The 20,169-nt window shown below is 47.2% G+C and overlaps 1 protein-coding gene across 2 annotated transcripts in view; it reads right to left on the reverse strand.

Annotated features, from left to right (window-relative positions):
• LARGE1 (LARGE xylosyl- and glucuronyltransferase 1) overlaps window positions 1–20,169 on the reverse strand; it is a 398,411-nt gene that overhangs the window by 279,184 nt on the left and 99,058 nt on the right. For both annotated transcript variants that reach the window (XM_047066747.1, XM_047066746.1), the window contains exons 2-3: window positions 16,863–17,164; window positions 478–560 (exon numbers count right to left, since the gene is read on the reverse strand). In XM_047066747.1, the coding sequence (XP_046922703.1) occupies window positions 478–560; window positions 16,863–17,164 (385 nt within the window). The remainder of the gene's footprint in view (window positions 1–477; window positions 561–16,862; window positions 17,165–20,169) is intronic.

A 20,169-nucleotide genomic window follows, 5' to 3' on the forward strand; every position in this document is an offset into this window, starting at 1 on the left:
AATTACCTCTTTCAAGGCCAATCTCCAAATACAGCTCACGTTCTGAGGGAGTAGGGGCTAGGGCTCCAGCAGATAAGTTTTAGGGGGACACAATTCAGTCCATAACACAACCTGTCAACAGGGATGTGTAAACAGAGAGGTCTGGTGACTGTCGGGAGAGGAAGCCAATGAAGAAATGGAAGCCTCAAATCTGAAGTGTCCTTGAAGGTCCCTTTAGGTCTAAGAGCTATAATCCTAAACGTTGTGGGACAGCACCTAACTGCTCCCGTTAAACATTATTAACACAATAATCTCCCCAGGGTTTCAGACAAAAAGCATATTTTCACAGCAGCTTCAGTGATTGATGAGAAATGCTGCCCTTCTTTGACTCTCTCCAGAGGAAGTGTGCAGGCAGGCAGTGACACGGATGGATCACACGCACGAGCCACACGCCCCGGCCCCACTCACAAGACCGCAGAGAACAGTGGCCGCGCTTACCTGTGAAACAGGACAGACTTGACCAAGGTGACGACATCGCGGCTGGCGTTATATCCGGCACAGACAATAGCAACGTGGATTGTCTGGGAAGCAAAGAAAACCAGGCGAGCAGTTAAACAGATGGAAGAGGGCCTTCCTGGTGTTCCAGACCACATGAAAAATAAAAACCACCCTCATTTCTTGTTGGGATCATTAGAAAACAAAGGGCATAGTCTGCAGCTGTGGAAAATAACTTGAGAGAGTTTTAAGGCCTTTTTAATCGGTTTATGGAGCTATCATCATTTGGAAACCATTAAGGCTCTTTTCAATTACATTTTGGGGACGAGAGAAAGGGCAATCGGCTCACATAGGCAAACAGTGCGTCCCCTACCCCCAAGCTGGGGGACAACGACAACTGGTCACATGAGAGAAGAAAGAAATACACCCTGAAAGGAAGCAGTGACAATCAGGGATCTCAGACTGAGAAGTGATGGCTCAGAGCTGGGAAATGTTCTCGCAAGATGACTCAGGTTAGGGGAGCCTGACCAGGCAAAGGCACCAATGAACACCTATAAGGGCGCCAGCTGGGACATCGTTCCAAGAACTCAAGACAGGAGAAGTGAAGGGGACTTTATGGGGCATCTCATCTGAGCAGTTAAGAGCTCGGGCTCCGGAAAGGAATCCTGGCTTCCTCCTTTAGCCCAGGGTGACCCTGGGAAAGGTGTGGCATCTCACAGTCACACAGGGCCATGACACATGTCCTGCAGGAGGTCATGGAGCACATAAGGGAACAATACCAAGAGTGGAATAAATATGGCGCTTGGCACACAGCCTTCCGATCATAGCGATGATGTTCTCTGGAGCTGGGCTTCCCAAATGGGGTCCCCTTGGCACCCTGATGTGCTGTCAGTGACTTACAGGGGACAAAGTCACTCATGTCCTGAAGCGAGGTCTTAAGGCTTACCAGGCAGGGCTGGCCCCTCAGGCACGACTACCCTGTGTGCTGTAGCAACTTGACAAAGACTGGGAAACCCTGTTCTAGGGCAGCCCCTACAGAAAGCCATCCAGCCTCTCACAACAGCTCAAAGAATAGAGGGGTCACGCCTCTCAACGTTGTACCTTTCGCCAAAGCACAGTCCACCTTGTACTGAAACCAGCCTCCTAACAGCCACCCCAAGCTTGCTCTGTCCTGGGAGTATTGCAGAACGAGCACGTTCCCTCTAGCACCCAATACTTAATTAAGAGAGGGGCCTCCATGGGGCGCCTGGGTGGCTCAGTCGGTTAAGCATCTGACTTCGGCTCAGGTCATGATCTCGTGGTTCGTGAGTTCAAGCCCCGTGTCGGGCTCTGTGCTGACAGCTCAGAGCCTGGAGCCTGTTTCCGATTCTGTGTCTCCCTCTCTCTCTCTGACCCTCCCCCGTTCATGCTCTGTCTCTCTGTCTCAAAAATAAATAAACGTTAAAAAAAAAATTAAAAAAAAAAGAAGAGCAATAAATTGCTCTCAAAAAAAAAAATTAAAAAGAAAAAAAAAAAAAGAGAGAGTGGCCTCCAGAGGTGCCCTCTCCCCATGGCATGGCTTCTGGACTCCCCATTATTCTCATCAGCCAGTTCAAAACACAGTTCTGTTGACCCTACGTACTACCTTTGCAGCTTCCTAGAAGTCTATAATTACTTCAAAGTACAAAGTTAAAAAACAATAATAAAAATAAAAAAGCAGTTCTGATATCCTGGTTGCTCCCCTACAGGCTTTCAGGATAATGACCTCTGGTTCCCAGGCCTACTTTACCACACTCCCCACCCCCCTGGACCCCCACCCCCCGCAACATCACCAGGGGAAGTTTACTCAGGCTTAGATGGGATTCGAATTCTGGAGCAGACATTCTTAACCATGATAGTACATCAGAAACACTTGAAAGGTTTATAAAATACACCCTGTGCCCCAGCCCCACCTCAGACCAATGAACTCACAATCTCTGGTGTCCAGGATCTTAAATTACTCTGCTGGAAGGCAATGGTTCTCCACAGGAGGCAAAATTCATCCCCCTCTGCCTTACCCAGAACATCTGACAGTGTCTGGAGTCATTTTTGGCTGTCATTCCTGGTGTGTGCAGGCCTACTGGCATTGAGTGGGCAGAGGCCAGGGATGCTGCTTGACCCCCCTACAAGGCTCAGGGCAGCCCCCCAACATGGCATTACCCTGTCCAAAAGGTCACAGGGCTGTTGTGAGGAAACCCTGCTTTTAGAAAGAAAAAGAGGGGGTACAGGGAAACTCAGACCCACAAGCTACCAACCCGACCTTGACTCAGTCTAATTTATGCATAGTTTAATTTCTCCACCTGTAAAATGAAGAGAAGACACCATCACTTATCTCTGGATAATATCTCCAAAAGACTTGGGATGAAAGACTGTTATGCGGATGCAACCATCACCGTTTAAATCACGAAGGAAATGAATAGGAAAATGCCTGCACGCAGGAGACATAACCAGGAAGGGGACAAGAATGGATAAAAGCACGCTGAATCAAGCTCTTTGCAATTGCAAATATTTAAACATGCGGCCTCTGAGATATCAAACTTTGTCTTGGCTTCAGGGTTCAGGGGCTTTTTAAAATGGGCCCATTAAATGAAAGCACGAGCGTGCACATTCTCAAACATTTTACATAATTTTCCAATCTCTTTAGTTTCATCCAATACACCTGCCACCATGAATAAATTCATCATCTGGAGCCGTAGCAGCAAGGCCCTGCTACCAAGAAAGGCAGAAAATTGGAGCACTGTGAACATGCTCTTGGAAGAGTTCTGGGTGGTCCCAGCTTTTGTAGGTGTAGGAGTGAATGCCAAGAATGGGTCAGCGGTTAGGCTTCAGAGCAGAGAGAGTAGGGGGACAGGGATGAATGTCCCTTGAAAGAGCAGAGCCACAAATATGGTCTCACCATGATAACTTGGTTTTGAAGCTACAAAGCCCAGGTTTCAAGTGTCTCTTTGTGGTGACTTAAAGATGGCCAATAGCCAGGGCCACCTGGGTGGCTCGGCTGGTTAAGCATCTGACTCTTGGTTTCAGCTCAGGTCATGATCTCACAGTTCATGAGTTTGAGCCTCACATCGGGCTCAGCACTGGCAGTGCAAAGCCTGCTTAGGATTCTCTCTCTCTCTGTCCCTCCTGTGCGTGCTCTCTGTCTCTCAATAAATAAACTAAACTAAAAAAAAAAAAAAAAAAGATGGCCAATGGCCAAACTACTTGGACATTCATCCCATCAAAGTGAAGCATCTAAAATATCAGATTGGGTGACCACAGGCCAGTCATCAAGACTTGCTTACATTTTATATAGATGTCATACTTACCTTTACTGGTCACAAAGCTCAGACTGGGCTGGGGTGATGATCTTAATTTGTGCCTCCAAACTCACTCTTACCCTCTTTCAATTTGCTCTGTGCCTAAGTGCCTGACATTTACAGACTGAATAACTGGGCTCCCACTGCCTCTGGTTTCTGGTGGAGTTTGGTCACTGGGAGGCCTGAGGGCAGGCAGAAGAGATCAGATCCCCTGCACCTGTCAGAAACCCTCCCCCTGAGTTCTGATTCTGCTGGGCTCCATTAGGCCAACTGTCTCCTATCCCTCGGGCCCAGGGGTTCTAGTGGCTTCACCACCCTCACCAGTTCGCATGTCTGCGCTGCCTTAAGCCCTTCCTGCCTCCTTCAAGAGTGCCACTGATTTCCTGCCAGGGCCTGACCAATTCCAGTGACCCTTCCTAGCCTCACATTGGTTCTGGTGGCTGGAAGGGAAGCACAGAGGACTCTGAAGCATTCATAGATAAACTGTCCATCCCTAAGCTGGAAAAAAAAAAAAAAAAAAGGCAGGAGAGCACCAATGTAACAAACTTGAGAATGTAGAAGCTGTATGTATAAACTTTAAGTAGCTTGACAAAGTTCTCAGACACATGGACGAAAAGTTCTTTCTGAGGAAGCCCACGAAGCTTCGTGCTCACTCCCTTTAGTCCTGAATCTGGCACTCAGCACATCCACAAGCTGCCCCTGAAGACATGATGTAGCTGAACTAGGTTCGAGTGAGTGACATCGACTTTTAGGACTTATAAGAAGGATTCAGGCATGACATGGGCATTCCTGGCGTCCCTGATATGCCAGGCACTATGTTGAGCTGGATGGAAAGGTGAAGCAGTCCCCCGGGATGAAGAGAAGAGGGAGAAAGACAGCTCACCAGACAACCCCATCAAACACTGGGAAGGATCCTATGTTGACGAGATCAGAGTCCTCGCAGCCTAGAGCAACCTGCACTATCTAGGCCAAAAGGGTACCCGCGGGCTTCAGGGAGGAGAGGGCCTTCCAGTGATTGGACCAGAGCAACTGTCACTTCTGACATTCAGGGCCACCTGGGATTTGTAACTCTCTGTGTGTTAGCCTTCAAGAGAACCTGAAAAAGAACATTCTCTGTGTTCTGGCCTCCCCTCCCCCAACCCCAACACACACAAGAAAAATCTCCACAGGGTTGTCTTCTCAAATATGGACGCAGGGAAAAAGTTCCCGCTATCCCGAAAGAAACGTAGGAAAAAATTAAGGGACGGCAGGCAAGGTACGGCCCCAGCAGAAGTAATTAATACTGTGCCCAGCTGTGCTTCCCCCCAGCAACACTGCGAGAGAGACTGTGCGATGGGAGAGAGGGCGGAACCCCATTTCAACAATGTGCTGTGAGGAGTCAGGCTGAGCCCACGTTCTGATTGTGTGGTGGGGGAGCAAGGGGCAGGGAGGCAGGACTCCAGGAGGACAGGCAGCTGGGGAGAAGCACACAGCTAGAAACAGAGGTGGAAGAAGGTTCATGGGGAGATCTGGTCTGAGCTGCGACATCAAGGCTAAGCTACTGTTTTGTGACTGAGGAGCATTCATTCAATGTCCCTGAGCCTCACTGGCTTGTCTGTAAAATGGACATAAAAACGGGCGCCCCACTGGCTTGTTGTACGCAGACAAGTGAGGGCAAGAAGGTGCACCTCGTGAAGTAATGCTGTTCACCAAATGCCTCAACAGCATAAAGAAAAGCTGTTCAGCATCTTTGTGCTTTAACCCCCTCGGGAGAGCTGGGTGGTGGCTGCAGCTCAGCCTCTGGCCAGCTGAGTGACCTTGTGCAAGTAACGTAACCTCTCTGATCCTTGGTGAATCCTGTCTAAGAGCAGTGTAGAATTTCTATATACAATAGTGCACAGGGGATACTTTCCAAGACACCCCCAGTGGACGCCTGAAACTGGATAGTACTGAACCCTATAATATACTATGTATTTTCCTACAGATACATACCCACCATAAAGTGGAAGTTATCAATCAGGCACAGTAAGAGATTAACAACAGTAACTAATCACAAAATAATTATAGCAACATACTATAATAAGGTATATAAATGTAGCCTAAGTCTCATATTGTCCTGTACTCACTCTTCCTGTGATGAAGGAAGAAGATAAAATTGCTACATGCAGAGATGAAATGAGTGAATGACGTGCGCATTCTGACGCAGCATTAGGCTACCACTGACTTGACGAATCATCGGGAGGAGGACCATCTGCTTCCAGACCACAGCCTGACCACGGCTAACTGTAACCGTGGAAAGTGAAAGCATGGATCGGGGAGATTTCTGCAGTCTTCCTAACATCCAGCGTTTTCCAAATTTCAAGATGACGAGTGAGCGACACAGGGTGGCTAAGTGTCTCAGGCTCAGCCAGTCAGTGGCAAACCGAGGGGTTGAATTCACAGTCCTGCTGTGAAACCCATACCACCCTGTGACATATGTGACTATTAAAATGAAAGCAATGTATTGCTAACGAGCCATCTAAAATCATCTTACAAACCTCCAGGACATCCCTACTCTTCTGGGAAGCCAGTGATCGAACTCTGTTTTCTCTAAATACAAAAACCCATGGACTCAAAAGACAAAATTATCTGCATCCTGTAGAAAATAAAGGTAGAACACCTCCTAAGGTATGTCAACATTCAAAAAATTAAAAATCATTTAAAAATAAAAGTAGACATCTCCTGACTGTAATGGGACCCAAGCTGTCAGGGGCTCAGCAAGGAAGGGCAGGTGGAACCACGGGGGCTACAGGGCCAAGGATGAGGACAGGAAGGGCCACCCCTGCACTGGGGACTTCGAGCACCTTCTCCATAGCCAAGCCTAATAAACACACAACAAACGAATGAACCACCAGGCGTTCTCCATCCTGCATATTTCTGGTCCACTTTAGGATTTTCCTGTGTTACAAAGAACAGAGTACCCTCACCCGATCAGAAATCCAAATGTTGTGTGGAAGACATATTAAAGGGGCAGACTGATTTTTAGGGTGAGTCAACAGAAGTCTAACCAGGATTTGGAGCAGGTGCACTGTCTGAATACAGCCCCAAACGAACCTGCCACGCATGGTGTGTGTTACACCCCTACCTAAGGTTGACCTGCCTGAGCCAAAAGCCTACCCACATTCGCCAAACCTGCAACCATTCTGCAAATGTAGACTTGAGCACCTACTATGTGCCAGACTCAACTGTAGGTGCTGGGGAAAAAGCCTGGAGCAAAAGAGGGAGCCAGGCTGCATGGCAACCAGTCCACAAGAAGAAAGCCAGGAGGTGAGGAAGACCTTCTAGAGTTCACAGCCATTTGGAAGAACTTGGCTTTTCCTGTGTGTGAAAAGAGAAGCCACTTGAGGGTTCAGAGCTGAGAAATGGCATGATCCTACTTCTATTTTATTTTTAGTTTTTTATTTTATTTTTATTTTTATTTTTGTTTTTTTAATGTTTATTTATTTTTGAGACAGAGAGAGACAGAGCATGAGCAGGCAAGGGGTAGAGAGAGAGGGAGACACAGAATGTGAAGCAATCCTACTTCTATTTTAAAGAATCACTCAAGCTGCCCATTGAGAACAGAGCATGTCTGTGTGCAGGTGCACGGGGAGGGCGGCAGAAGGAGCAAGCTGGAAGCAAAAAGGTCAGGAAGCTACTGCAATCACCTAAGCATGGTGGACACGCCATGATATGCTGCCCAAATGCCCCTTCAATGAGGTATGTATTGCCAGGAACTACTTTCCCTGCAGAGAATTGTTTGCTGGGGCAGCTACCTCTAACAAACCCCACAGAGCCTTCAGGCACCGGTCCCAAGGGCACACCTTCATAGACCGCACATGAAACTCCGTCTCAGGTGTGTCTTACCACTGCACTAAGCCAGAGGTGCTACAGCACAGGGAGACAGAGGTGGGGGCAGGGGGAGAAACGGCCACACAATGTATTCTTGCAAAGTCCTTGGTGATCACTTTGCAGTCAACTTCCCCAGCAGAGGAAGCAGACTATCAGATACATAAAGATTTACAATCTGTGGCAAGGCTGTGGAGAAACTAGACCCTCGTGCACCATTGCTGGGAGGATAAAATGGTACAGCTGCTGTGGAAAAGAATATGGTGTTCTCTGGAATAATTAAACATAGAATTACCATATGATCCAGCAATCCCACCTCTAGGTATATAGCCGAAAGAACTGAAAGCAGGGTCTCAAAGAGATATTTGCACACCCACGTTCACTGCAGCATTATTTACAATACCCAGAGGTGGGAGCAAACCCGAGTGTCCAGTGTCAGATGAACGGATGAACAAAATGTGGGCTATACATTCAGTGAAATATTATTCAGCCTTAAAAAGGAAGGGGATCCTGTCTCATACTATAACTGAACTTTGAGTACGTCATGGTAAGTGAAACAAGCTAGTCTCAAAGACAAGTACTGGGGCACCTGGGTGGCTCAGTCGGTTGAACGTCTGACTTCGGCTCAGGTCATGATCTCTCAGTTCGTGAGTTTGAGCCCCGTGTCATTCCCTGTGCTGACAGCTGGGAGCCTGGAGCCTGCTTCAGATTCTGTGTCTCCCTCTCTCTCTGCCTCTCTCTCTCTCTCTCTCTCAAAAATAAAGAAACATTAAAAATAAATAAATTAATGGGGTGCCTCATTCAGTTAAGCATCCAACTCTTGATCTCAGTCATCATCTCACAGCTTGCGAGTTCGAGCCCCATGTTGGGCTCTGCACTGACAGTGCGGAGCCTGCTTGGGATTCTCTCTCCCTCTCTCTCAGCCCCTACCCTACTTGTGCTCTCTCTCTTTCTCTCAAAATAAATACATAAACTCAAAATAATTTTTTAAATAATAAATTAACATTAAAAAAATTAAAGGTAGAGTAGAGCTATATATGCTGATGTTGGATATCAATTGCTTAATTAATATGGATATGGATTAATATGGATATTAATTAATATGGATATTAGTTACTCCAAGATATTTAAAAACAAACAAGAAGTAAAATTATTTTTTTGAAAAAGATGCGCATCAGGGCACCTGGGTGGCTCAGCTGGTTAAGTGTCCGACTTCAGCTCAGGTCATCATCTCGCGGTCTGTGAGTTCAAGCCCCACGTCAGGCCCTGTGCTGACAGCTCGGAGCCTGGAGCCTGCTTCCAATTTCGTGTCTCCCTCTCTCTCTGCCCCTTCCCTGCTCATGCTCTGTCTCTCTCTCTCCCTCTCTCTCTCTCAAAAATAAATAAACATCTTAAAATAAAAATAAAATTTAAAAAAAGTCTGACCTTCAAAGTTAGCCACATTTTCCTGAAGCTTTCTAGAAAAGCTCACCTGGGCTCTGGCCCTTAGCTGGTCAAAGAAAGCCTGTGGCAAGAAACACTCTGTCCAAAGAGAATACTACAAACTCATAATACCTTGGAGCCAGAACCAAATTTGGCTACTGGAAGAAGGGTCCTTACCCTGGCCGCTTTCTAACTCAAGGTTCTCATCAGGATTCCCTGGAAGACTTGTTAAAGACAGATGGCTGGGGGCGCCTGGGTGGCTCAGTCGGTTAAGCGTTTGACTTCGGCTCAGGTCATGATCTCACGGTTCGTGAGTTTGAGCCCCGCATTGGGCTCTGGTGCCAACAGCTCGGAGCCTGGAGCCACTTCGGATTCTGTGCCTCCCTCTCTCTCTGCCCCTACCCTGCTCACACTCTCTCCTCTCAAAAATAAGTAATAAAACATTAAAAGAAAAAAAGACAAGTACTGTCTGGCCCCATTTATATGAAGTATTTAAAGTAGACACATTTACAGGAAGCAGAATGGTGGTTGTCAGGGTCTGGGGGGAGGGGGAGGGAAAAATGGGAGAGTTGCTGTTTAATAGATATAGTTTATTGTGCAAGATGAAAAAGTTCTAGAGATCTGTTGAACAACCGTGTGAATATACTTATCACTACTGAAACACACATCTCTTTTTTAAGAGAGTAAATTTCATGTTAAGTGGCTTTGCTGTACCACAATTAAAAACAAAAAAGATTTATAATGTAGACCTGCACTTTTTAGCCATGTAGCCTCACCAAGCCCAAGCTTCCACAGCTATAAATTTAGGATGATTAAGAGTCCAGGAGCTCACACACATAGTGAACACTTGCTCACAAAGTGAAAGCAGACATGGTTAGCATCAACCTCACCAAAAGCCCTGCCCACTTCTTTTCGTGGTGTTCGTGCCCTGGTCAAGCTGGATGGCTTGCTGGGTTTCTTTGCTTCCGTAATGTGCCCTCGATTTAATATGCCCTAGTCCTTCACCTCACTTAACAAACTCCTCCCCATCTTTCAAGATACACTAGCACCTAATGGAACCTCAGTTTCTCCATCTATAAAGAAGGGGTAAAAATTTCTCAACTCACAGAAATCTGGACAGATTAACTGAGATGATTCATCATCTTACAGGAGCCTGGCATCCTGTAAGTAGGAGAGATGTATCTTTAATCAGTAGTGTTACTATTAATGTAAGAGTTTATAGTATGCTGAAGGGTCCACCACCTTCACGGTATTGAGCCTTAAATATTCTTGAAGGTCAGACATCAGTTTCTTTCCTTCTGCCCTTATCTCCAACTCTCCTTCAAGTAAGGATTGGGATAGTCTTTCCCCCACTATTGAAAAGACGGGTTTCAGAGCTGCCCAATTCCCTCTGCTGTGTCAAATGTTGGTGCTTCCTTCACCTTCCTCCCATACGAGAGGGCAGAAGACACAGGAACATGGAAATGAACCACTGGAATCATTCGTTATTTCGGCCTTGGTGGCAACTGTGTAAAATTAGGACAGATCCTTTATTTTGCTCAACTTCAGCTTCATCATCTTTAACACGAGAGGGTTGTACCTTTACTTGTTGTTCTTAATGGTACATTTTAGAAATAAAATATAGTAAGAGAGTACAATATAGAAAAGAGATCAAGGCAGGACTGCTCCAGGGTAAGCACAGACAAGAGATTGCAGGAGACAGGGCCCCTTGCCATTGTCACGGTGAGGTGGCCACCTCCAAGACTGTCTCCAAAGATCCCTGCCAGCTTGTGTAACCCTTGAATAATCTCTCCTATGCTGTATCAGGGTCGGTCTGTATGACCAATAGCACTGGGCAGAAGTAACAGTATATGATATCCAATGCTAGATCATAAAAAAAAGACTGTGGTTTCTGCCTTGTTCTGCACTTATTCGGGGGGGAAGCCAGCTGCTACAATGTGAAAACGCTCAAGCAACCCTAAGGGACTGAGGTCCCAGCCATGCCTCTGTGCCGTCTCTGAAGCGGGTCCCCGTCAAGCTGACAGATGGTCACAGCCCCCACAGACATCTTAACTGCAACCCCACGAGAAAACTACAGACACAATGTCCGACTAAGCTGCCCCCAGATTCCTGACTTTCATAAACTGTACGACAAATAGATGCTTGTTACTTGAAGCCATTGGGTTTGGGGGATAAGTTGGTGTGAAACAGTAATTACCAGATTCGGGGACAGGAGGGAACCTAAGTTACCACTGTAGGAGCTAGGGTTCCCTGAAAATCAACACGTAAGAAAATCCTACTAAGTTTCTTCCAGTTGTACCCATTCCCTAATTCCAAGGCCTGACATTTAGGGAAGATATTTTAGCAGATTTACATCCTTGAAGGAGCCCCAAAGACCGCCTATGAAGCTAACGAAATCTGAATCCAAATGTTGCAACAGCATCTTCCAAGAGCAACATGCATATGGGAGGATGGCAGGCAAGCCCTCCACTGCTGAGTTATTCCATAAAATCCTCAAAGTAAAAACAATAGATCGAAATACCGTATAGTTAGTTAGGGGCCCAGAAAATGAAGCTGCAAGATGTCAAGTTTTATAAACATAATGCCTAACGTAAAACAGTACACCTCTACTAAGTTAACAAATGCAGTCACAATCTGGAAGGCAATTTAAAACAGAACTTCTTTTATAAGAACAGACATACCCTTGCCTCAACCTACTGAGAAATGAGTATCCCTCACAGGGCTACCGTAGCCCCCAAGGGAAAGATGACCTCCATCATGCCTGGTCACCCTGAAGCCTTCAAGGTGGGGCACCTGCCAGACTGGGGCTGTAAGTGTGGGTCCCGGGCACTCTAATTCACAGGGCGGGAGCGCAATGGTTCCAAGCACAGGTTCTAGAAGCAAACTGCTTAGGTTTAAATTTGACCTCTGCCACTTCCAGGCAGTATGACTTTGAAGTAATTATTGAACCTTTCTTAGCAGCCTTCTAATGGGTAAAACAAAGTATGCTGCTGTGTGGACCGAATGAGATATTTTATGTAAATTTTAGCATAGTGTCTGATCTACTTTAAAGGCTGAGTAAATGTTAACTTTTATTACTATTACATTAATACTAAGAGATGAAGCTCAAAGCACAGTGCAAAAGAAGAGACATACTTCCCTAATGGTGGTCTCACATCAGAGAGTACGATTCACTTGATCTCCCATAATAACAATATTAATTGTTGCCATATTACAGTATATCCACAAATGCTTGACATTCCTCCCACTGAGAGATGAGAAATGTGTATCCTTTTACCCACGAAACTGGGTGAACTGTTTCAACTAACAGACTACACTATCAGCAGAAGTGATACTGTGTGACTTCTGAGGCCAAGTCATAAAAAGTGCTTCTGTTGTATCTTGGTCACTGGAGTACTTGTACTTAGTCTTCAGCTGCTACGGAGGCAGCCGACTGCCCTGGGGCTGCCATGTTGTAAGGAAGCCCAAACCAGCCATAGGGGCAGACACAGAGAGGCCTTGAGTCTACAACAGGAAAGAAGGATGCTGGGTCAGAGCCCACTGCTCCAGCCCTCACTGCTCAGCTCCAGCCACGAACTAATGGCAACTACATGAGGGACCCCCAAACCAGAACTGTTCACCCAAGCCCTTTCCAAATCCTTGACCCCAAAAAACCAGAGAGCTAATAAAATGATCACTATTGTTTTAAGCCATTACATTTTAGGTGTGTGTTAGGCAGCATTAGGAAAGTGGACCACCCAGAGTAAGTATATGTGACACTCTTGCAGAATTAGTTTCCCAGCCGCTATCTCGTTTCGGCCTTACAACTGCACTGGGAAGAACATATTATAACTTTCATTTTGTAATGATGAAATAGACTACAAGAGGGTAACTGAATCACCCAAGCTCACATGACTAGTGACTGACAAAGCAAAGATTCCTGGTCAGGAATTTGGATTCCGAGGTCGGTGACTTCTCAGCTGCACCAGAGCGGACTCTCAGAATACACCGAACCAGAAATGCAAGAAAAATACACAGAGCCATACACACGCTGGCCCGAGTGGAAATCAAAGAGGATTATTCTGCTCCAAGTTCCATGGCACACAGAAACCAGTGCCTTGCTGAAACAGCATTGCCCTGACAACAGAGAAAGGCAAGAATAAAATGGACAGCTATTTGAAGGCCACATAATTAGGAACGATAAGAGGGCACAGGGACTGGCGAAGGCCCATTGTTTCCATCACCAGATATCTCGGCTGACAGCCTGGCATCATTACAGAAGACTTTTCAGAAATACTTGTCATACCCCAGAGAAGTTCCAGTGCAACAAGAGAGGATGACAACATCCTCGGTTATGAGGCGCTGTGCTCTGACAGGGTGTCAGGACCAGCTTTGGCGCTTGTAATCGCAAAGTGTCGTGACGAAGGGAGACTTCTACTTTGACGCCACTCGCCACTAACTGACATTTCTTGTTTGCTTCTATGGCTTCTTCACTGAAATCTTTAAAGACACCGAGTGATGGAGACAGAGAAAGCGTTTATACTGTAATGGGTATGAAGTCAGCATCTCATGGTAAATGTGGACCCAGGAGACCACGCTGAGACAAGATGCCAGCAAGATGAAGACTTCCAAATTCATCTCCGGAAACTCTGAACAGGACCAGGGTTTCATCACAGATAATTCTACCAAAACCAACCTTAAGGACCTAAGAAGTAACATTATCAAGACACACAGGGAAAGCAAAGAAAAATGAAGAAATCTTAATTCCCAGGTGCAAGTCAAAAGACTTTTAAAAGAGAAGTTATGATAAGAATCAACAACCCCAAGATCTTAATTCCTATGGTGCTACTTTATCTTTCAAAGAGCAAAGGGATATAGAGAACCCCATTGTTTATGTTGTGCCTTCAAGCAGTGGCTTCCAAACATGCCCCACTATCTCGAATCACCTGCACAGATTTTTTTAATGCCCATGTTCTTGCAGCCTACACTCAGAGATCCTCAAGTAATAGGTTGAGGGTGGGTCCCAAGAAGATGCATTTTGGGTACCCAATTCTAGTCACAACTGAGTCTGGGCACAACCCATGTGATAGGGAGTGTTCACTGTAACCCTAACATCTGTTCTCTCGAGTGCCAGAGCTCCAAAATGTTAGCAGAGAACATGGTTTCCTTGGATAAAAACCCAACTTTTCCAGGCTCCCTTGCAGCTAGATGGCAGCTGCCGACAGCCCTGCAGTAATGTTTTTCCACAACGTGATCCAAGGGGAACAGATGGTGAAATGTCTAACACGTGTTATTAAAGGAAGGTGACATGCCCTGCCTTATCGCTGCTTCCTTCCTGCCTGCTGGATGGCATGCACAGATATGACCAGTGCTGGGACCGTCATTATGGACAATGAGACCCCCTTGGGAATGCCAGTCAAGCAAGCTGAGCGAAACATAAAGGAAGCCTGTATCCCTAAAACAGACATCCCCACTCAAAAGGTCTCCAGCCTTCTTAAACTTCAAGAGAAGACTCAAAGCCATGGTTAGCTGGGATGTTTTGACACTTAAAAGTGAAATCTAATGCCAATAACAACATTTTAGAGCTTGCCTCTAGTTCTAGTATATATCGTCACCCCTGACATAGCACGAGGCAGGAGCTTGATTTTTATCTTTTTACCGGTAATTTACAAACGAGGAAACTGAGACACAGAAAATGATACAACCTGCTTGTTGCCACATGGCTATGAAGCTGCGATGGGGTCAGGATGTAGGTCAATGTACCACCTGCCTCAGTAGCTGTTTTGCCTACACGATTTTGCAAGGCACTCCAGGCAGAGCCCTCGTTAGAAATAGGAGGTGTATCTCTGAAAACTGAACGGGGGGAAGGGAGCTGCTGGCCAGACAGACCGTGGTAGGAAGAGAAAGCCCCCCATTTTCTCCCTCTGCTCTACATGTGTCCTCCTTTTTTCTTTTCCTTTCCCCTCTCCACTTTTTACCTCCTTGATGCTCGGGCAGCTGAGTGGGTCTGAGTCATAACAGCATAAATACACTTCCTCCCTCTGGGCCCTCCTACCTGGGCCATAACCTGAGAGCAGACAACATGCAAGAGAGCAAGCAAGCCTTCTCCCAGGCAAGAATACAAGTTCTCAAAACTTGCCCTCCCAGACCAGCCTAAAGTGGGGGAAGTTGATAACACTGCCGAGTCCCCATTTTCGAAGATGTAAAAGAGAGATACTCAGTACCACGGGCCACTGGCGATGGCAGTGGAAGGTTATGTGGATGGGACCAGGCATGCAGGCAGGACTGAATAAACACACAGCATTTAACAAGTCCTGATGTTCCCAACTCGCTGTTTCTTGAACATTTCTTCCTCCACGCCCCACCTCAACATGAGACAAGAGGAGTTTGGTTCATTGCTATTTCCCAGCACAGGGAACAGCATGGGATACATAACAGAGGCTCAGTAACTACTGGACGAAAGAATGGAAGAATGAATGAAAATACAGTTCGATCATGTCCTGGCCCAGGCTGTCTGTGCTTCCTGACCAGCCCATGTCCTGCATTCTTTCTCGCCTTGCTTCCTATTCTTCATACTCTCATGTACATTTCTCACTGGACAGCCTCCATCTACCTGCGTCCACCTCTCCACCCCTCATCCAGGCTGGAGAGACCATGACAAATCCTCCCAGCCCAAGGGCTCTCCTCCTTCACCACTGACCTTCCCCAGACCTGAGTCTATGTTGCTCAACAAGCCCTACATTCCCTGACTGCAGTATGAGCAACAGAACCAAGGACTCCCCTCACATGAACAACATGTTGCTGTTTGCCAAGTGTTTTCAGGGGGGTTGAAGTCTAGTATTCTGAGAATGTGGCCAGGAAATGGAATAAAGCGACAGCAGGTAATATATCTAACCAAAATTAACAAAAGTTAACCACAATTGAACACATATTACGAACCAGGCTCCGTCTGTGGCTTTATATGGCCCATCCCTTTTACTTCTCATAAATCCCCCACGAAGCAGGAATTATTTTCTCAAATTTATTGGTGAGGCATCTGAAGTTCAGAGAGGTCAGGTAACTTGCTCCGGCACCTACGGCAGAAACCATCAGAGCTGGGATTTGAACTCGGGCTTGTCTGGGTCACAAAAGGCCTTGCTCTTAACAGGGGTGCTCTAATTCCTGTCCTTGGGAACCGGGAGAAGCAGGAAATGAACGTGCATGCCATTGCGTTCAGTGCACACAGAAGCACAAATAAGAGGGGTGAGGGCGGTAGGGAGAAGGGGCGGGTAAGTTCTCCAAATGTCCAAAGAGTTACTAACACAGAAAGCGTACTCTAAAAGTGGGGGGCAGGATATTCAGTTGTAAAAGTTCAAGACACTGCCTTAGAGAAGCAACAGGTCTCTGGTTCTCCAGAAACTGATCGTTAAGTGAGGAAGGAGGTGGCCAAGGGAACTGTTGCCCAGCAAGGCCACAACTCCAGGTCCACCACTCACACTGTAGTCTAAATTAACAGGTGTCCCCAGGAAGACAACTAGGCGTAGAGACCCTGAGTGGGTCAAAAGGAACTGCAAAGAAGGAAGCAGCGGTTTCCATCCCTTTGCTCCTCGTAAGCTCTCTGTGCTGGAGGCCTTCTCGTACCCACTTTTCAGATGGCAAGGCTGAGGCTCAGAGAGGCTAATCGACTGGCCAGGCCACACGGCAACGGTGGCGACCGTGCAAGGTTCCCACGTAGGCCCGAGTCAAAAATGCCAGCCCTTCGCGGGCACCTGGCGGTGCTTCCCGGTGGCGTCTGCGAGGGGTGAGGGCCGCTGGCCTCTGGACCACCGCCCCCGGGGTGCTCTTTACCTCACACTTCTCCACGACCGGCTGCTGCCCGCACTCCGAGCTGTTGCCCGCCACGATGCCCGCGCGGAGGTTCTCGCTGTCCCCGGTCCCCTCCTCCATGGAGTAGGTCTTGTTGTGGTTGCCGCGGCGGTGGGCTGGGGCGCGGCCCTGCGCCAGGCTGAGCTGCCGGCGCAGCGCGCGGTTCTCCTCCTCCACCTCGCGCACGCGCACCTCCAGGCTCTCGCGCTCCCGCTGGCCGGCGGCCGCGTACCGGGGGCTGTGCGGCTGCGACTCCAGCGGAGACAGGGACACCGGCTTCCCATCTGGGGAGGCGGAAAGACCGGGGGACGGTTAACCGCGACGAAGCACACCGCGAGCCCCGACCCGCACCCCACGCATCTGTTCCGCTCACGAGGGAAGATGGATCCAAAGTGAGTGACCAAGAGATGCGTCCAGACTGACCTGGGGACAGAGTTGAGAACAGAATGACTTAGGAGGTGATAAAAAGTAACATGCTATTTAGAGAAGGCAATCATAATTTTTCCTAACTAAATACCCTGTCGTCTTTTCCCACCTTGGCACATTTCCTGGTAGACGTTTTTCTTCTGGATAAAACACACATGAATATGAAGAAATAGCAGGAGGAAGGGAAAGAGGAAAAGGAGAAAGTAGAAGAGAGCAAAAAGAACAAATATTAATAACGACAGAAGTTTATTTTGGTCTTCCTATGTGAACTCCTATTCATCCTTCAAAACCCTGTTTCTGAAGTATCACCTCCCAGGAGTGTCAGAATTCGTCCCCAGGTCTCTCTTATGTCTCATCCTATACACTCTCCACTTAAATACAGTTTCATAAGAGGCCCTATAGAGAGCTATGGATTTTTAAAACATTTTATTAATGCAACATCCCCATCTCCCAAAGGTACTTAGCATACCACATCTTGTACACAGGTGCCCCAGGAACACGACACACTCAAAGCTGTCTGTCCTCCCTGTTCCTATGCTGCAGACATCCCAGTATCCAGCTACAACACGGCTGCCTTAGGGACTACTAAGCAAAAATAACATCTCTAGAAAATTACCCTCTCTTAGCCACCCGCCAAAAAAGAAGCTTCTCATTTTCCATACTTCAAGTTTTTCTTCTTCCTGCTCAGACCCCACTGAGCTTCCAAACCATCCCAGAGAGTCTCTGCGACCCACAAAACTTGAGGATCAAAGAACGCAATGAATTACACCCTGCGGGGTTCACCTGTGCTGCTGAACTGAGTCGGCCTCTGCCCAGGGCTTTTTGATGTGTCTCTGGGCCTTCACAAACATGACTCATTTCTCTCCCTCTTAATCACCTCGGGGTTAAACACCTGAGCTCCTGGCCCCCTCCTATCAATGCGGCATATAGGACTCGCTGCATCCCACTGCCCAGGACCACAGATCAAAGGCCGAGGCTGAATGTGTGGGTACACAGAATCACAGGTGGCTTAGGGTCGTATTGTCCCCAAGCTGGCCAATTACAAGCTCTAACCCAGGCTTTTGAAACCTGTTTCCCTGTTTGGTAAAACCAAATTAGTTCCACTGAGAATAAAAACGAATAGGCCACTGACGGCAATTGTGTTTGCTCAACTGGCATCGACCCTTTGAGCAGGGGTGGGGAGAGATGAGCATCCGGGCCCCGCTATGCATCCGTGCATTGCTGGGTAGTTCCGTGCTGATAATGTCTTAGGTTATTCGGACAAAAACAGGTGTCAGACTCTAAACACTTAAGCCTTCCTGTTGGGGTGGAGCCTGAGCAGAAATAAAGTTTCCATGACTGTATGGGGCCACGCCCCTGCTTTCGTGCTGGGAGTTAAGAGTTCTGGGGCTTGAGCGGTCTTCTTTCTTATGGAAACAAAACAAAACACCGGAACATTTAGGAAGGCACCCAGAAGCTCCGGAGAATTCACAACAAAGGAAAATGAGAAATTTGTTCTTTGGAGGGATTACTTAAATGCTCTGAGCTTCAGTTTTCCAGTCTCTGAAATGGGAACAGAAACGCTAACCTCACAGGCGCAATGGGAGGCTTAAGTAAGGTATGGAAATACAAAGCTCTGGGCGCTTTGTTTCTCATTGGGCAAACAGTTCCAGTAGTTTCCAATGAGAGTGAGTGGTATTATAAGTAAGCTGAGTTGATGACATAAATTAGCGTGTTAAAGGCTGTACATTTTCTGAACTCGGGGCTGTTCTCTGAGTAGTGTATGGGAGAAAAGGGCCAACAAACCTTGGCTTATTCTGATCTGTGGCATCTCTGAACCTTCTTCCCTTCAGCCTCAGTGAGGTCCAAGTTCATCCAGAAGCAAAGTGGAGGAGTGGGTAGGCTCCCAGGGGGACCTCATCACTTCCTCTGGCTCCCCTCCCAAAAGCCCCACATTTTGCATGCCTATAATTCTTTATGTGCTTATAAATAAAGTCATAATTATGTAATCCCCAAGCAATTACAATTCCAAGGGTAGCAAGGGGGAAATGCTATCAATATTCTTCAGACCCCAAATGGTGTTTTTTTTTATGTTTATTTTTTGAGAGAGAGAGAGAGAGAGAGAGAGCAAGAATAGGGAAGGGGCAGACAGAGAGGAAGACAACAGAATCTTAAACAGGCTCCAGACTCTGAGCTGTCAGCACAGATCCCAACATGGGGCTCAGACTCATGAACTGGGAGATCATGACCTAAGCCGCAGTCAGATGCTTAACTGACTGAGCCACCCAGGCGCCCCTGGACCCCAAATGGTTTTAACCAAACTTAGCTATCCAAGGCCTGCAGGTGTTTTCTTCACTCTATAGATTTCTCAGGGTGCCTGAGTGGCTCAGTAGGTTAAGTGTCTGACTCTTTGTTTTGGCTTAGGTCATGGTATCACAGGTCATGAGTTCAAGCCCCATATAGGGCTCTGCGCTGACAGTGTGGAGCCTGCTTGGGATTCTCTCTCTCTCTCTCTGCCCCTCCCCTGCTTGCACTCTAACTACATAAACTTGAAAAATAAAATAAAAAATAAAGCTCTATGGATTTCTCAACCATGAAGACACACGAAATGATAAATGCCAGGCCTTAAGGAGGGGAACCAATGTTGGGAAAGGCAACATGTATGCTGTGCCCTACACCTGGCATATAGGAAGTGCTCAATCAAGAGCAGAATTCTGGTTTGTTCTAAAGGTAGGCTGTCCTGAGCTGCCTTCCTCTTCCTTGGCCAGGTTCAGCTTCTGGAAGGGAGCATACTGGAGATGTGCTTCAGGGCCTTCTCAGCTGACTTTCCCTGCCTCGTGTGCACAGGGACCCTGTGTCTCTTCCCTGGCGGATGGATCCCAAT

Source organism: Lynx rufus, unplaced genomic scaffold (genome assembly GCF_022079265.1).
Source record: "Lynx rufus isolate CCGP_SWC_20201006 ecotype Redwood Valley unplaced genomic scaffold, mLynRuf1.p SCAF_7, whole genome shotgun sequence".
NCBI classification, from domain to species: Eukaryota; Metazoa; Chordata; class Mammalia; order Carnivora; family Felidae; genus Lynx; species Lynx rufus.